Source organism: Neolamprologus multifasciatus, chromosome 13 (assembly GCF_963576455.1).
Source record: "Neolamprologus multifasciatus chromosome 13, fNeoMul1.2, whole genome shotgun sequence".
Classification (NCBI taxonomy): Eukaryota; Metazoa; Chordata; class Actinopteri; order Cichliformes; family Cichlidae; genus Neolamprologus; species Neolamprologus multifasciatus.
In genome coordinates this window covers 23534491-23549336 of record NC_140451.1, presented here as the reverse complement: position 1 = coordinate 23549336, position 14846 = coordinate 23534491, and the positions used below count along the sequence as shown (strand labels likewise).

Below are 14846 nucleotides of genomic sequence, written 5' to 3'. Positions count from 1 at the left end.
GTGTGGTGTTTTGTTTCATCCCTTCATATTACATTGGTAAAATGAGGGCGAGACACTGATGACATCCCGTTTTTGTGGGAAAACAGATTGCAGTGTCTTTTTTCAGTCTGGTGTCTTGATGATAATTTTCTCGCTCCATGGCCCATCTGCACAAAACTGAACTAGTCGGATGAGGCGAGGACTTGAGCAGAAAAATGCCATGTGCTTTTGCTGATCAGGGAGGAATGTATTTTATTGTGATGAGAGCTTTATCAAGTTGTTAAAGATATGCAGCTTTGATTAAAAGTGTTTAAAAATTCATACACCTACTGAATTCATTGTCCATCGATCAACCATATTGTTACTGATAGAAGAAAATGACGAATTCTCCACCGTGGCCATGATAGATTACTGAATCTCTCTTTCCAAATACAGTAACTTCTGCTTCCCTATTTGAGCTCTGTTACTTTGTAGCATCCTGTGCCTTAATTTGTAGTTTATAAATTCTTCCAATTAGTTAAAGTAAATGTTAATCAACTATGTGAATTTAGAGTATTTTGCATGTGTTATTCTGGAAAAGTGAGGTTTTGTATATGACATATGAATAAGAGTGCTGTTGTATGCTGATTCTGGTTGTCAGATAGCTTGCAGGAAATGAAGGATGGTCTCTGTCGACTTCAGGGGGAACATTTAAGAGTCATTATTCCACCATTATCATCCTTGCCAATGACTATAGAGTACTCCTCCCTCCTGTCAGTTGGCTGTCTGCTGTTTAATGGGCCTGGGGTGTCCATTACGAAGCCAAAATGGCTGAAGACACTTTAGCCACAGCCTGCTAAAAGCACCTGAAACACAGAGGTTAGGGGAGGTGACTCTGTCCTGATCCTATAGTACAAATGAAGGTGATGATTCCAGTTCACTGCATGACAGCTGATGGAACATTAGGTAAATAATTACACTATACATGAAGCACAAAATATAGATTTATAATCAGTCAATAAATTGCACGTTTAACATTTTGGGGATGGTCATGTTTGCTCAGATGTGATGATTAAGTAAAATTCCCAGTTCTAACCTGGCTCAGTACTTGTATTTCAGGCACACAGTGTGAAACATTCAAATGAAAGGTTCTCATTTTAATGCCATGTCACTCAGTCCTCGGGATTCACCTTTCACTGATATCTTAAAATCAGCCAGCGCTTTCCTTGTAAAGCTCTGCTTTTGAGCTTTGAATCTCACACTTAAAATAAAAATAAAGGTGTGCAGATTAGGTTAAAATATACCACATAAGAAAGTTTTTGTTAAGTTTGCTCCTTTTTGGGTTTTTTTTATTATTATTATCATGTCCTTCTGTGCTGCCTTACATTAGAAAAGTCATTTGTGCAACCAGTAGTTTATTTATACTGCAGTTTATTATGCTACTGCTTAAATGTGTTTAGAAATGTGTTTTATTACCCATAAACCCTTTGGAACTTTATACTTCCTGCCCGTGCCTTCATTTTAAAAAATGGCTGTCCCTTGGTAATCAATGAAATGTGCAAACTATGCATTTCTTCTTTTCTGTATTCACCAAAATCTGAAATGGACAGTCCCAAACTCATCATTTCAGCTTAGAATTCATATATGTTCTGTCAATGGACAAACTGATCCAGGTCTATTACAAGTATCTTAATGGCACAGGAAGCTGGAATTCAAGCCAATATTACACCCTTCCCAACCCTGTAAAGTTTGTAGTGAGTAGGCTGCACCTGAGAGTGAAACTTGTTAAAAGAGAATCGGTAACTCTTGGGAACAGACTGTTTCCAGTGTGTAGTTCAATACATATTGTTGTTGCCAACAGACACATTTAGATGTTGTATCCAAGTTGAAGCATGTACTAGATTTGATCACTGCTGCTGACATGACTTGGGCAACATAAATGTATTTCATGGTGCCCTACAGAAAATTTGCCAAATGCTCTTTTGCACACCTTGGCTTGCATGTATGACTGTCTGTCTGTCTCTCCCACTCATGTACAAACTGTAAGACACTTTCTGGCCTGAGGAACATTTTCTTGAATTCCCCTGAGCATTCGTGCAAAAAGCAACCAATAATCTCTCCACTACTCCTGCACCCCTTTCCTAATTCTCTCGCATTTCTATTCTTATTCTTTTTTTCTTGTTTTACTTAAACCACTACAACCACGAATACAGTGCATGCCCGTCTACCTGAGATGCCCGATATTCCTTCCTTCAGTCTCCTATTTAGTATGTTACTTAGTTTCCTCATACTTCCTCTAGTCGTGATTTAGAGTGCCCTAATGTAGTCATGTGCATGCAGTCAGCAGATGAAATCGCCATTTGTCACATTAATAGTCCAGCTCTTCTGCCATACTTTCTCACACACACATCCAGTCCTCTCCCACTATGTCTCCATTCAGTATCATCTCGCCTCACCACTTCTTCTCAGACCCTTATTCTCATTTATTTTCATCATAAAACCTTCCTCTTTTTTTCACTTTTGCACGAAGGTTTTAATATCATGGTGTATCTTACTTTCATGTTTATCATATGTTTGTGTACTTATTATGAAGGGGTTTGAATGATATAATTTGGTATTAGACCGCATCATTTTTCCTTCGTGCCAGATTCTGTAGACACTGAAGTAGACCATATAATTAGGAAGTATTATGAAATTCAGTGAGAGAACATTTAATTGCTGTTTTGTACATTATGCTCAGCTGTTTGTGCAATTATAAAAGCCCTGCTGTGCGAGAGACAGTGAGTTGAATTTTAAAAGCAGCATTTGTCATAGACTGTCCCATGTCACATGCAAAATTTGACAATCCCTGTAGTAGATGATTATGCAGCACATAACAGAGATAGAGCTTGAAATTAAATGCAAATTCAATATTCTTTATTTAAGCTGTTTTGCATTTGTATTCCTATCACTTTTTCTTTTGTGGTGATTGTGTTTTTCTCTGTTTTGCATCTCATAACCAAAGGGAAAACGGGAGCATACTCCGGGGGAAGAGTTAGGTCAACATTAAAGGCTTGACACTTGTTCATCTTAGAAACATGACAGGAATATAAGATGAGAAACTGATACGGGGTCAGAATGAGTCTTAGGGCTTGTGAAAATAGCATAATGCAATACATTTACACAGGTTTAGCAAATTTGATGAAAATATAATAATAATTAAATAATAATAATAATTTCAAAGATGAGTACCTCATCTTTGAAAGATGCGTCATTTTGTTCCGCTAGATGTGGTGACCTTCCCTAAGAGGATCAAAAATAGATTCTCTCCCCCCCCCCCCCCCCCCCCCCCCAAATTGCACGTGTAAATAGAGATGTAGGGACTTTAAAACCACCACAGACATTACAAGCATGTGTCTGCAGTCCTAATCCCTGCTTGTTTACAGATTTTCCCCACCATTACACATAAAACCAAGAGAAAGAATGAAGGATATGTAGGACCATATCAAGCTGGGACTCACATGAGGCATCATTACATCTTAAAATATTCCTGATTTTTATTCATGCCAGATTCTTCCCACTTAGCCACCACTTCTGTTCTGATAAGAACCCCACAGTCTCAGGTAGCTCTCTGCTGTTTTCAATAGCAGTTTCCATTAGCAAGTGCTTTCCCTTTTTGTCTGTGGACAAGGATTAGAAGATACACTCACTCATCGACCTCATCTTCCACTGAATCTCTCAGCTACACATTATATTATAACTTTAGGGCAAACGTCCAACTTTTAGTGATCATTTCTCAACTAAGGGTCAGAAATAATCTTAAGGAGGATATAGCATCTTATTTTTTTTAAGACCAAGTGGAAAAAAATGTTATTTTAAAATTAAATCCATGTCGGAATTGATTATGTTTTCATATCTTATTCCTTTTCTTCTTCTAATCTAATTTTCCCAATAAAATGTTTCTCAGTGCTTTGCTCTTAATTTCTTCCTGTGTTCTTTCTTTGCGTATTCACAAAGTCTGTTTTGTTTTGTTTTTTGTCTTCTGTCCAGCATGCGAGCTGATGAACCAAGGGATCCTCGCGCTGGTTACATCTACGGGCTGTGCAGCTGCAAGTGCCCTGCAGTCTCTGACAGATGCAATGCACATCCCCCACCTCTTCATTCAAAGAAATGGGGATGGCGCACCCCGTACTGCCTGTCAGCTCAACCCGAGCCCAGACGGAGAGAGCTACACACTGGCTGCACGGCCACCTGTTCGAATCAGCGACGTCCTGCTCACTCTTGTCTCTGAACTGCATTGGCAGAAGTTCATCATCTTTTACGAGAGCGACTACGGTGAGTTGGGAAAAACGAGAGCACCTTAACAACAAATATATCTCATAAACATGACATTTGTATGTAAGATGGTTTCACCGCTTTCATTTAAATGTAAATGTCCTATAACTATCTACTGAGATGAAGATCAGGCGGCTGCTGCAGTAAAGCCGTATTAACGCTGAGAATTCATGTGCCGAAAAGAATAGACCAAGTGAGAAGTAAGCTGAAGGAACATCATCACTCCCACACAAACACATACTGTACTTCCACACTGTTAAAAAATAAATCAAACGTTCAGGAGGGAAAAAAATAATGACATCTCACTGCTGCATTCGGTTTTAGCAGTATTGTCATGAAGAAACAAGTATGAGCTTAATTGGCTCATTTGTGGTGCAGTCATCTGTGAGGATGTGTCCCAACAGTACTTTATATATTCTCAAATGTTCTTCATTTCTGTTTAATTATTTTCACTATGAGTTCCCTGTGAACCAGACCTTTTGTGACCCACATTTGGGAAATGCACTGTGGATCAAGGAGTGATTGGCAAGGCAGTGGAAGGGTAGGAGAATGAAGTGGGCATATAAAGCCTTTTGCTGCGTTGCCATTCATCAGATGAGACTTTGTCTCTGCTGGCTAATCTTTTTAGTTCTGGGAAGAGTGGAGTCCAGAAGGCAGTATAAATCAGTTTTATTTTTCCAGTACTGGAAACAACTGAGCTAAAGTTGATATAGCGTATAGTAAAGCAAGCCATCAGAATACTGGGGCCCCAGGCAAGTTCCCAACCGTAACTTGGTCACTTTAGCAGAGTCCTCCATGTGTTTGACATGTTGGCTTACATTTACAAAGCTCTGTCCTTGGATTTCTTTCTGTCATTGCTAGTCTTTGCAGAAATGCACTCTCAGGATTGAGTTGGATCAATGAAAGTCCACTACAGAAGAAAACCTGTCTGTGCTTCATTTTGACAAGCTGTCTTGCTTTCTGAATCTTGTTTTTCTTTCTGACTAGCTGTCTATCTGACTAACTAGCTCTCTATATGTCTGTCTCATGGGGTCAGCATGTGTCTGACCATCTGTTTTGCTATAGATCTTCCTTTGTCACTGGCTCGCTGCCTATCTGTGGTAACCAGTACTAACTGTCCTTTTTATAATGAGCTTGACTGCCTGCCATGTGTTTTGTTAGCTATATAGAGTGGATAGCTTAATATCTCTGACTAACTGTCTGTCTTTCTATCCAGCAAAGCCATTCTTTGTGTGTCTCAATTCCAATCATCATACTTTAATAGATTCATGTGTAGTTTTGGAAATGTTAAGGCTTTATTTTGTCCTTGTTCACAACACATATCCTAGTCAGCATAATGTACTATAAATTTAGTTAGAGGTAACCTTCAAATAATTATTTTCATTAAAAGGAAAAAGACAATGGTTAGAAAAGTAATGCCACATATCATGCTGGCTTTTCTGTTGTTAAGCAAACAAAAGTAAACAGAAAGAAAAATCCCAATCAGATTCTTACTTGCCTGTGGTTTTCTTTGAAACAGTGCAAATTCTCCTAAGTACAGTTTGTTTGGGTTTATTTGATTTTTTGGTACTTTGCAAGTAAGTTGTTCTAAACACCCTGGAAAACTTTCCATAGTCCTTTTATGGATTCAGGCTGTCTCAGTTGCTTCTGTCTCTACATGTAATCTGGGACTGACTAACTGATGTTCATATCAGGGCTCTTTGGAGGCCATGCCATCTGTTGCAGGACACTGTCCATCCAGTCACTAAAGATAGGTTTTTAGCACTGGCTGGTTACTTGGCCTCTTTCTCCTGCTGCAGAATAACATTTAGGACCAGTCAGACACGTCACACATGGTGTTGTGTGGTAGATAAAAATCAGAACATTCAAAATTTTGCACATTGCGGTATGCATATCACATGAAGAAGACTTGGCTCATCAAGAAGCTGTTCTAACAAAGTAGCCTTTTTTAAGTCTGCTAAATTAGACACTACAAAGTCAGCACCACTGACATGTCTGCTTGTGTTACACTATTTAGCTCTGAACTCATTTAATTAAGGAATGTAGCGGCTAATTAGGATCCTCATCACAGAACAGTCCAAATACCCGTGGTGTCTGCTTTAAAGCAGTGACACAGTGACTGACACAACTGTCTGCAAAGAAAAGTGCTGTCTGTTAATCTGTCTAGGCATTCAGTAAATGTCGAGCTCCTACATATGTTGATTTGAGTTACATTTCTGTGGGACTTCTGGGAAACTTTTTTAACACTGGTACCAGTAGAATAATAAATTAAAGAAGATATTTTTTATGAAAAGAAGAAACCAGAAAACGTATACAATTATCAAAATATTCACATATAAAACAAGAACTACTTGTTTTATATGTTAACATTAATTAACATTAATATTGTCAAAATCACCGCCCACCCCCCACGCACGGGGTGATCTACACTAACTTGCTAATGGAGATTTACCGCGTTAATGCAGTTATGGCATTAACGTCATTTTAACGATATTAATGCTTACAGCACTAGTACTAGCACACACACACACACACACACATATTAATATATATATATATATATATATATATATATATATATATATATATATATATATATATATATATGTGTGTGTGTATGTGTGTATGTGTGTATGTATATACATATATGTACATACATATATATGTATGTATATACATATATGTGTATGTATATACATATATGTACATACATATATGTGTATGTATATACATACATGTACATACATATATGTGTATGTATATACATACATGTACATACATATATGTGTATGTATATACATATATGTACATACATATATGTATGTACATATATACGTACACATATATGTACGTACATATATACGTACACATATATGTACGTACATATATACGTACACATATATGTACGTACATATATACGTACACATATATGTATACATTATGGTCTGAAAAAAAGGTTAAATAGACTTGAACATCAACTATTCTACAAGCTTTTTAATAATATTGCTTCGTGTCCATATTCAGTCATGTTCATATGTTTATTTGGCTGATTTACTCAGTACCTTATCCCAATCAAAAAGCAGTCAGTGTGAAATGTGCAATGTAGTGATAGTTGAATTTGCTTAACTAATCATAATCTGTGCAAGCAGAGAAAAGTTAAAAACATTTAATTAGACGTCACCGGTCCACTGCATTTACTTGATTCAGCCAGTGGACTAAAATGCTCACGATAAATACTGATTTATGTTTAGGTTTGAAAATGTTTCACTTTCTGAAAGACTCTCTGTAGGCAGAAAAGTCAGATACTTTCTTTGAACTTTGACTGAGTCATGATATAGAAAAGGTTAGTAAAGGCATAAACCTGGAGTTGAACTACAAGGTGACAGATGGTTGTTAGTGCTGTTAGTAAAGGAACTACATTTCATCTTATTTATTATATTTTTTTTTTGCCTCTTATACCAGGCTATATTACATAACACTTTAGTTTCATGACAGCAGTGTGAAATTCTGTCAGATCAGTGATGGAACTGCAAAAATGAAATATAGAAACTCCTCACAGCACAGGAGCTCAGATCACATTATCAGTGTTGGCGTCTCTCTTTTTAACAGTCTGAATATGTATATATATTTAAAAAATTCCCCGCTCACCCCTGTGGGCGGGGAATCCTTCAAGCTCGGGTCCTCTACCAGAGGCCTGGGAGCTTGAGGGTCCTGCGCAGTATCTTAGCTGTTTCTAGGACTGCGCTTTTCTGGACAGAGATCTCTGATGTTGTTCCCGGGATCTGCTAGAGCCACTCGCTTAGCTTGGAAGTCACTGCACCTAGTGCTCCGATTACCATGGGGACCACCGTCACCTTCATCCTCCACATCTTCTCGAGCTCTTCTCTGAGCTTTTGGTATTTCTCGAGTTTCTCGTGTTCCTTCTTCTTGATATTGCTGTCATTCGGAACCGCTACATCGATCACTACGGCCGTCTTCTCATGTTTGTCTACCACCACTATGTCCGGTTGGTTAGCCACCACCATTTTGTCCGTCTGTATCTGGAAGTCCCACAGGATCTTAGCTCGGTCATTCTCCATCACCCTTGGGGGCATTTCCCATTTTGACCTCGGGACTTCCAGGTTATACTCGGCACAGATGTTCCTGTACACTATGGCGGCCACTTGGTTATGGCGTTCCATGTATGCCTTGCCTTTACACAGCCTGCACCTGGGGTCTTGCCTGGTGTGATAGACCCCAGCCTCTATGGATCTTGTGCTCAGTGCTTGTTCCTGTGCTGCCATGATTAGTGCCTCCGTGCTGTCTTTCAGTCCACCTTTCTCCAGCCAGGATTTCTGGGTATCAGCCACCTCCCCTATCTGCCGGTGGTACATACCGTGCAGGGGCCTGTCCTTCCATGATGGTTCCTCACCTTCTTCCTCTTTCTTGGGTTTCTGCTGCCTGAGGTATTCACTGAGCACGCTCTCAGTTGGGGCCATCTTTGTGATGTATTCGTGGATGTTCCTTGTCTCATCCTGGACTGTGGTGCTGACACTCACTAGTCCAGACCTCCTTCCTTCCGCTTAGCATACAGCCTCAGGATGCTGGACTTGGGGTGAAACCCTCCATGCATGGTAAGGAGCTTTCGTGTCTTTATGTCAATGGCTTCTATCTCCAGATGAGCGAGACAGATAAATATGAAGGCATGCCAGCTCGGACGTCGCCCGGATCAACAAGGTCCGCGTCAGGTGTTGAGGAACCAGGGCACGCTGATGAGAGGTGGGCTACTGGAACAAGAATGCATCGGTGTATTTAGGCATGTGTTTTTTATGATAGATCTCAGAGGAAAATGACCAGATTGCTTTAAACGAATAAAAATACAACAGTCACTCATAACCACATACAGTGGGGCAAAAAAGTATTTAGTCAGCCACCGATTGTGCAAGTTCCCCCACTTAAAATGATGACAGAGGTCAGTAATTTGCACCAGAGGTACACTTCAACTGTGAGAGACAGAATGTGAAAAAAAAATCCATGAATTCACATGGTAGGATTTGTAAAGAATTTATTCGTAAATCAGGGTGGAAAATAAGTATTTGGTCACCTCAAACAAGGAAAATCCCTGGCTCTCACAGACCTGTAATGTCTTCTGTAAGAAGCTTTTCTGTCCCCCACTCGTTACCTGTATGAATGGCACCTGTTTGACCTCATCATCTGTATAAAAGACACCTGTCCACAGCCTCAACCAGTCAGACTCCAAACTCCGCCATGGCCAAGACCAAAGAGCTTTCGAAGGACACCAGGAAACACCTGGTGAATGACCTGCAGAGAGCTGGGACCAAAGTAACAAAGGTCACCATCAGTAACACACTACAACGGCAGGGAATCAAATCCCGCAGTGCCAGACGTGTTCCGCTGCTGAAGCCAGTGCATGTCCAGGCCCGTCTGAAGTTTGCCAGCGAGCACATGGATGATACAGCAGAGGATTGGGAGAATGTCATGTGGTCAGATGAAACCAAAGTAGAACTTTTTGGTATAAACTCAACTCGTCGTGTTTGGAGGAAGAAGAATACTGAGTTGCATCCCAAGAACACCATACCTACTGTGAAGCATGGGGGTGGAAACATCATGCTATGGGGCTGTTTTTCTGCCAAGGGGACAGGACGACTGATCCGTGTTAAGGACAGAATGAATGGGGCCAAGTATCGTGAGATTTTGAGCCAAAACCTCCTTCCATCAGTGAGAACTTTGAAGATGAAACGAGGCTGGGTCTTCCAACATGACAATGATCCAAAACACACCGCCCGGGCAACAAAGGAGTGGCTCCGTAAGAAGCATTTGGAAGTCCTGGAGTGGCCTAGCCAGTCTCCAGACCTCAACCCCATAGAAAATCTGTGGCGGGAGTTGAAAGTCCGTGTTGCTCGGCGACAGCCCCAAAACATCACTGCTCTTGAGAAGATCTGCATGGGGGAATGGGCCAAAATACCAGCTACTGTGTGTGCAAACCTGGTAAAGACCTATAGTAAACGTTTGACCTCTGTTATTGCCAACAAAGGTTATGTTACAAAGTATTGAGTTGTATTTTTGTTATTGACCAAATACTTATTTTCCACCCTGATTTACGAATAAATTCTTTACAAATCCTACCATGTGAATTCATGGATTTTTTTTTTCACATTCTGTCTTTCACAGTTGAAGTGTACCTCTGGTGCAAATTACTTACTCTGTCATCATTTTAAGTGGGGGAACTTGCACAATCGGTGGCTGACTAAATACTTTTTTTGCCCCACTGTATAAAGAAGAAGTGCATCTCTGTATGCTAAACACATACAACCTTGAAGCAGATGGGCTAGAGCAGCAGAAGACCACACCGGGTGTCACAGCCGTCAGCTAAGAAAAGGAAACTGCTGCAGCATTCATATGGAAGGGTCCGAATTTGGTGTAGACAGCATGAATGCATGGATCCATACTGCCTTGATTCAGATGCGGTTGGTGTAATGGTGTGGATACTTGCTTGGCACTCTTTGGACCTCTTAGTGCCAATCCAGGATCAATTAAATGCCACAGCTGGAGAAAACCCACCTCTGATCACATTCACACTCCACACCGAAGGGTCCCTGGTGGCCAGTGAAGCCAGCACCTTCTTGCTTCACATATATCACCACTATGCTATCTGCTTACTCAGAAATACTATTATAAAATACTGAAATCACTTTATTTCTGTAAGCCTTTGCTTTTGAATTGTGAGACTAACACCTTACTCTACATTAGAAGTGCACGGGGTGAGATTTGTGCTTTATTACAGCTTAAACAAGTGGTTTCCCTGACCTCAGGGGTAAAATATATAGCACAGTGTAATGAAGCGTGCCAGGGGAGCCAATTCATTCCAGTTTCCACCAATGCACCAGTTGCATAAAAAGCACATTATGTAAACAACTTCTACAGCTTCACCTCTTCTGGTTACATTTGTCATTGTACATTTTCTACATATAATTTGATTCTCAGTTCTGAGAGATCATATTCCATAATTTCTTTCACAAATAACAGAGATAACCTGCTTATACTTCTATAGCTCTAAGAGAAACTGGACAACACTGTTTTACAACTGTGGAACATCCTTGTGTTTTTTGGCTTTTGTGCCGTCAGATAAATAGAAGAAAGCAAAATTATATGATAATCCTATAACAGCTTATGCCTACCTAAAAGATCCTTTCAGCTTTGCTTTTGTTGTGTTTCTTCTTTTTCTTCTTTCTTTAGTCTAATTTTTGTGTTTTTCATTCAGTAGCAGTTTTTATATCTTATGCTGTTTTGTTTCTTTCAGCCTGCCCTACTTTTGCTGATTTAAGTCATGCTCTCTGACAATACTGAAGGGTATCTGATACTTCAGATTTTTTTTTTGTGAGAAGGGCCAAACAGATCCAGTTCATGTAAAGGCCATGAAAATTAATCTCTTCCACTGAAAAACAAACTTTTTGATAGCAAAGCGAGAGTTTGCCATCAAGGACTGTGCAGCCTTTTGTGCATTCTTTTCAAACCGACTACATTCAAAATGAAACTTTCACACAAAGACGACTGCCCCTGCTGACTTTTGTCTGCGTTTATATATTAATTTAACTAAAGTTATGTGTCTCAGTAGTCTAGTGAGTTACACATTCACGTAACAAGCAAAAGCTTCCCAGTTTAACCCTAGGAAGGAATACAAGTCCCTTTGGAGTTATTTGGAGCATCCCAGGTAAAAAACATTTCCAAATGAAAACATGGGGTGCTAACTGCTGTGGTGTCCTCTTGTGAATAAAGGAGCAGCTGAAGGTAGCTTTCTTTTTCACTAAATTTGCAGTTATGGGTTGAATTTTTGCCCTCACTTTAATTTTTCCCTTGTAAACATACCTGTTTATTTTTAGACACCATTAAGCAGAAAGGAAAAACTGAATAAGTCAATCATGCTATGCTTAGGTGATAATCTATCTTAACATGCCTACCTACCACACACCTGCTCAATAAGCTACTTAAAAGATGTGATTGCTAAATGGTAGCTTTTTACTGCTCAAACACAAATTGGATTAATATTGTGTGAGAGTGTGTGTCTGTGTGTGTGAGAGAAAAAGCTGACTTACACTTGCATTACAAGTATTAATAGGACAGTCATTAACAGCAAATATTCAAGACTTTAGCCACCAGGACTTCATGGTATAGGTGTGCAGACTATGACATCATCATCGGGTTTGCTGATTTTATATCTGCCACACCTTTGACAAAATGGCCATGAACATAACATAAAGATCGTGGTTGTTCCATTATTTTACATTTAGTAACCACTTTTAATGAGAGAAAGAGTAGCAAAAGATTGCATTTTTGCATTTCTTTTTTGCCCCTCTCACACACTGCACACCCTTTGTCTCGGTAACAAATCATGAGAACAACACTGTGCGTGTGCAGACGTCGCAGGTTCTGACACTTGTGCAACAGAGTAGATCCACAGAGAAGTGTGAGAAAGGGGAAAACCTCACACTTGTGGCACAGTACTGCCACCAGTTTAGCCAAGAAGTCACTGCATTTGTCACTGGGTTCTCTTTTAAAAAGAAAATCACTAAATCTAACAGCAAGATCACTAATTTGGCAAAGCTGAGGTGAACGGAGGTTAGCCTGCATTTGGTCAGGAAGGCTTCTTTAATTGAGAGGGACATTCAAGCTGAAATTACATTTCTAAGAATCTAAAAATTGAATATCTAAATCTCAAAATTCAATCCAATCCAACTAATGAATATCTGTCTAGCTGAATTTTCTGGTCCTGCTCTAGCACTGCCATAAATAAGGACTTAAAAATGAGGGAAAGGAGAACCACTTCATTTGTGATGCCGTCCTTTTTGGCTTAAAGTCAAATGTCTTCACCTTATTTGACTGTAGTTACAAAGTTACAAGAAGGTTTAGGCACATTTTTGTAATAGCACTACAAGGTTTAAATTTGTGGATTTGAGTGAAACATTTCAGCATTTGTACACATATTCATGTCTTTTTTGGGATGAGTCGTAAAATAAAAAGGTTGCAAAAGGCCAGAAAATGCCACAAAAATAACTCTGCTTAAGCCTTTCATGGGGGAAAATAGATTTTTCTAAACCTTAAGTATCAATTTAAAGGTTTGTGATATGTTATGTGTATGCCTCTGTGTATGCCATTTAGGGTGTGTTTTACACAATAGCTACTCATAACTGAGTGTATCCTAAAGGAAGCCAGGTATTGATTCTGTGGGGGTGGAAGGACAGTGGGAAGACTATCTGCAAACAAAAGCTTCTTAGAAATTATCTTGTCCTTTTATTATAACAAGAAGACCATAATAGACAACTGAGTCAAGATTATAGGAAATCTAAAAGAAGGGTTGATTTTTCAGGATACTCCTTGGCAGGTCTGTCAGAGTTACCTGCACTTAGTAATGACTGTGGAGCAGCTACATCTGTCTCTGTCCTCCCTGTGGTGACCATATCGCTGTTAAAAAAGGAGAGAATTAGCCTGGTATTAGGTGTAAGATTGATTAGGCTGCTTTTGGTCCCAAGTGGGGGGTGGTTCCTATGTAAAACATGCGTTTATAACACAGAGAGAGTCTGGACATAGACAAACACAAAGGGTATTTCCCTTGGAGTTTTTAGCAAGCCAGCAGCACATCATAGGAAACGTATGGAAGACTTCTACGCCATGTCCTTTTTTAATGCATGTCTTATTGTGTTGCCTGATTTCATCTCTATTAATACTACATTTACACCACAAGGTCTTTAACACTGCCAACTAACATAACAGCTAATTTCACAGGGAGTAAAAGTACACATGACCTCCATTTATTGGCTCTAATAAGAACAGAGAGTGATTAAAAAAATTAAATAAAGTGGAAAAGTAATAGAAGATAATACAGAGAATATTTAAATAATACCTGCTCAGCTTCTCATTAATACAACGAAGTCAATCACTTCGCAGCAACTCCGTTCATTGAGACGTGTAGACATGTTAAACATCAGTAGGGGAAGAAAGAAAGAGATACTCTGAACATGTCGTGGTTGTTAGTGTCAGGCAGGGTGGTCGGAGTATGTCAGAACCTGTTAATTTAATTTAATTGGATATTCCCACAGGGCAATCTCTAGAGTTTGCTGAGAATGGTCCAAAAAGAGAGAATAACCAGTGATCAGTAGTTCTCTAAATGTAAATACCTTTCTGATGGCAGAGGTCAGAGGAGAATGGCAGACTGGGGGAAGGTGATTGGATGGCAATAATAATTCAAATAAACACTTGTTACAACCAAAGTACGCAGAAGAGCATCTCTGAACACACAACATGTCAACAGATGGACTGCAGCAGGAGATTAACACATCAGATGTCCTTCGTGTCTGCAACAAAACTAAAACTGGGGCTACAGTTTGTACAAGCTCCAAAACTGGACAAAAGACGATTGGAGAAATGTTGCCTGGCCTTATGTGTCTCAATTTCTGTGGTAACATTTTAATAGTAGAGCCAGAATTTGGCATGCATAGATAGATAGAGTATTAAGAGTATTTCCAGTACCTCGTTGAATCTATGACATGAAGAATTAAGGCAGTTCTGAAGGCAAAAGA

At 39.5% G+C, this 14846-nt stretch overlaps 1 protein-coding gene across 2 annotated transcripts in view; it reads left to right on the top strand.

Moving 5' to 3' along the window:
• The window catches only part of grid1a (glutamate receptor, ionotropic, delta 1a), a 278394-nt gene that overhangs the window by 166729 nt on the left and 96819 nt on the right, over nucleotides 1–14846 (top strand). For both annotated transcript variants that reach the window (XM_085183758.1, XM_085183759.1), the window contains exon 3: nucleotides 3988–4272. In XM_085183758.1, coding sequence (XP_085039884.1) covers nucleotides 3988–4272 — 285 coding nt within the window. The remainder of the gene's footprint in view (nucleotides 1–3987; nucleotides 4273–14846) is intronic.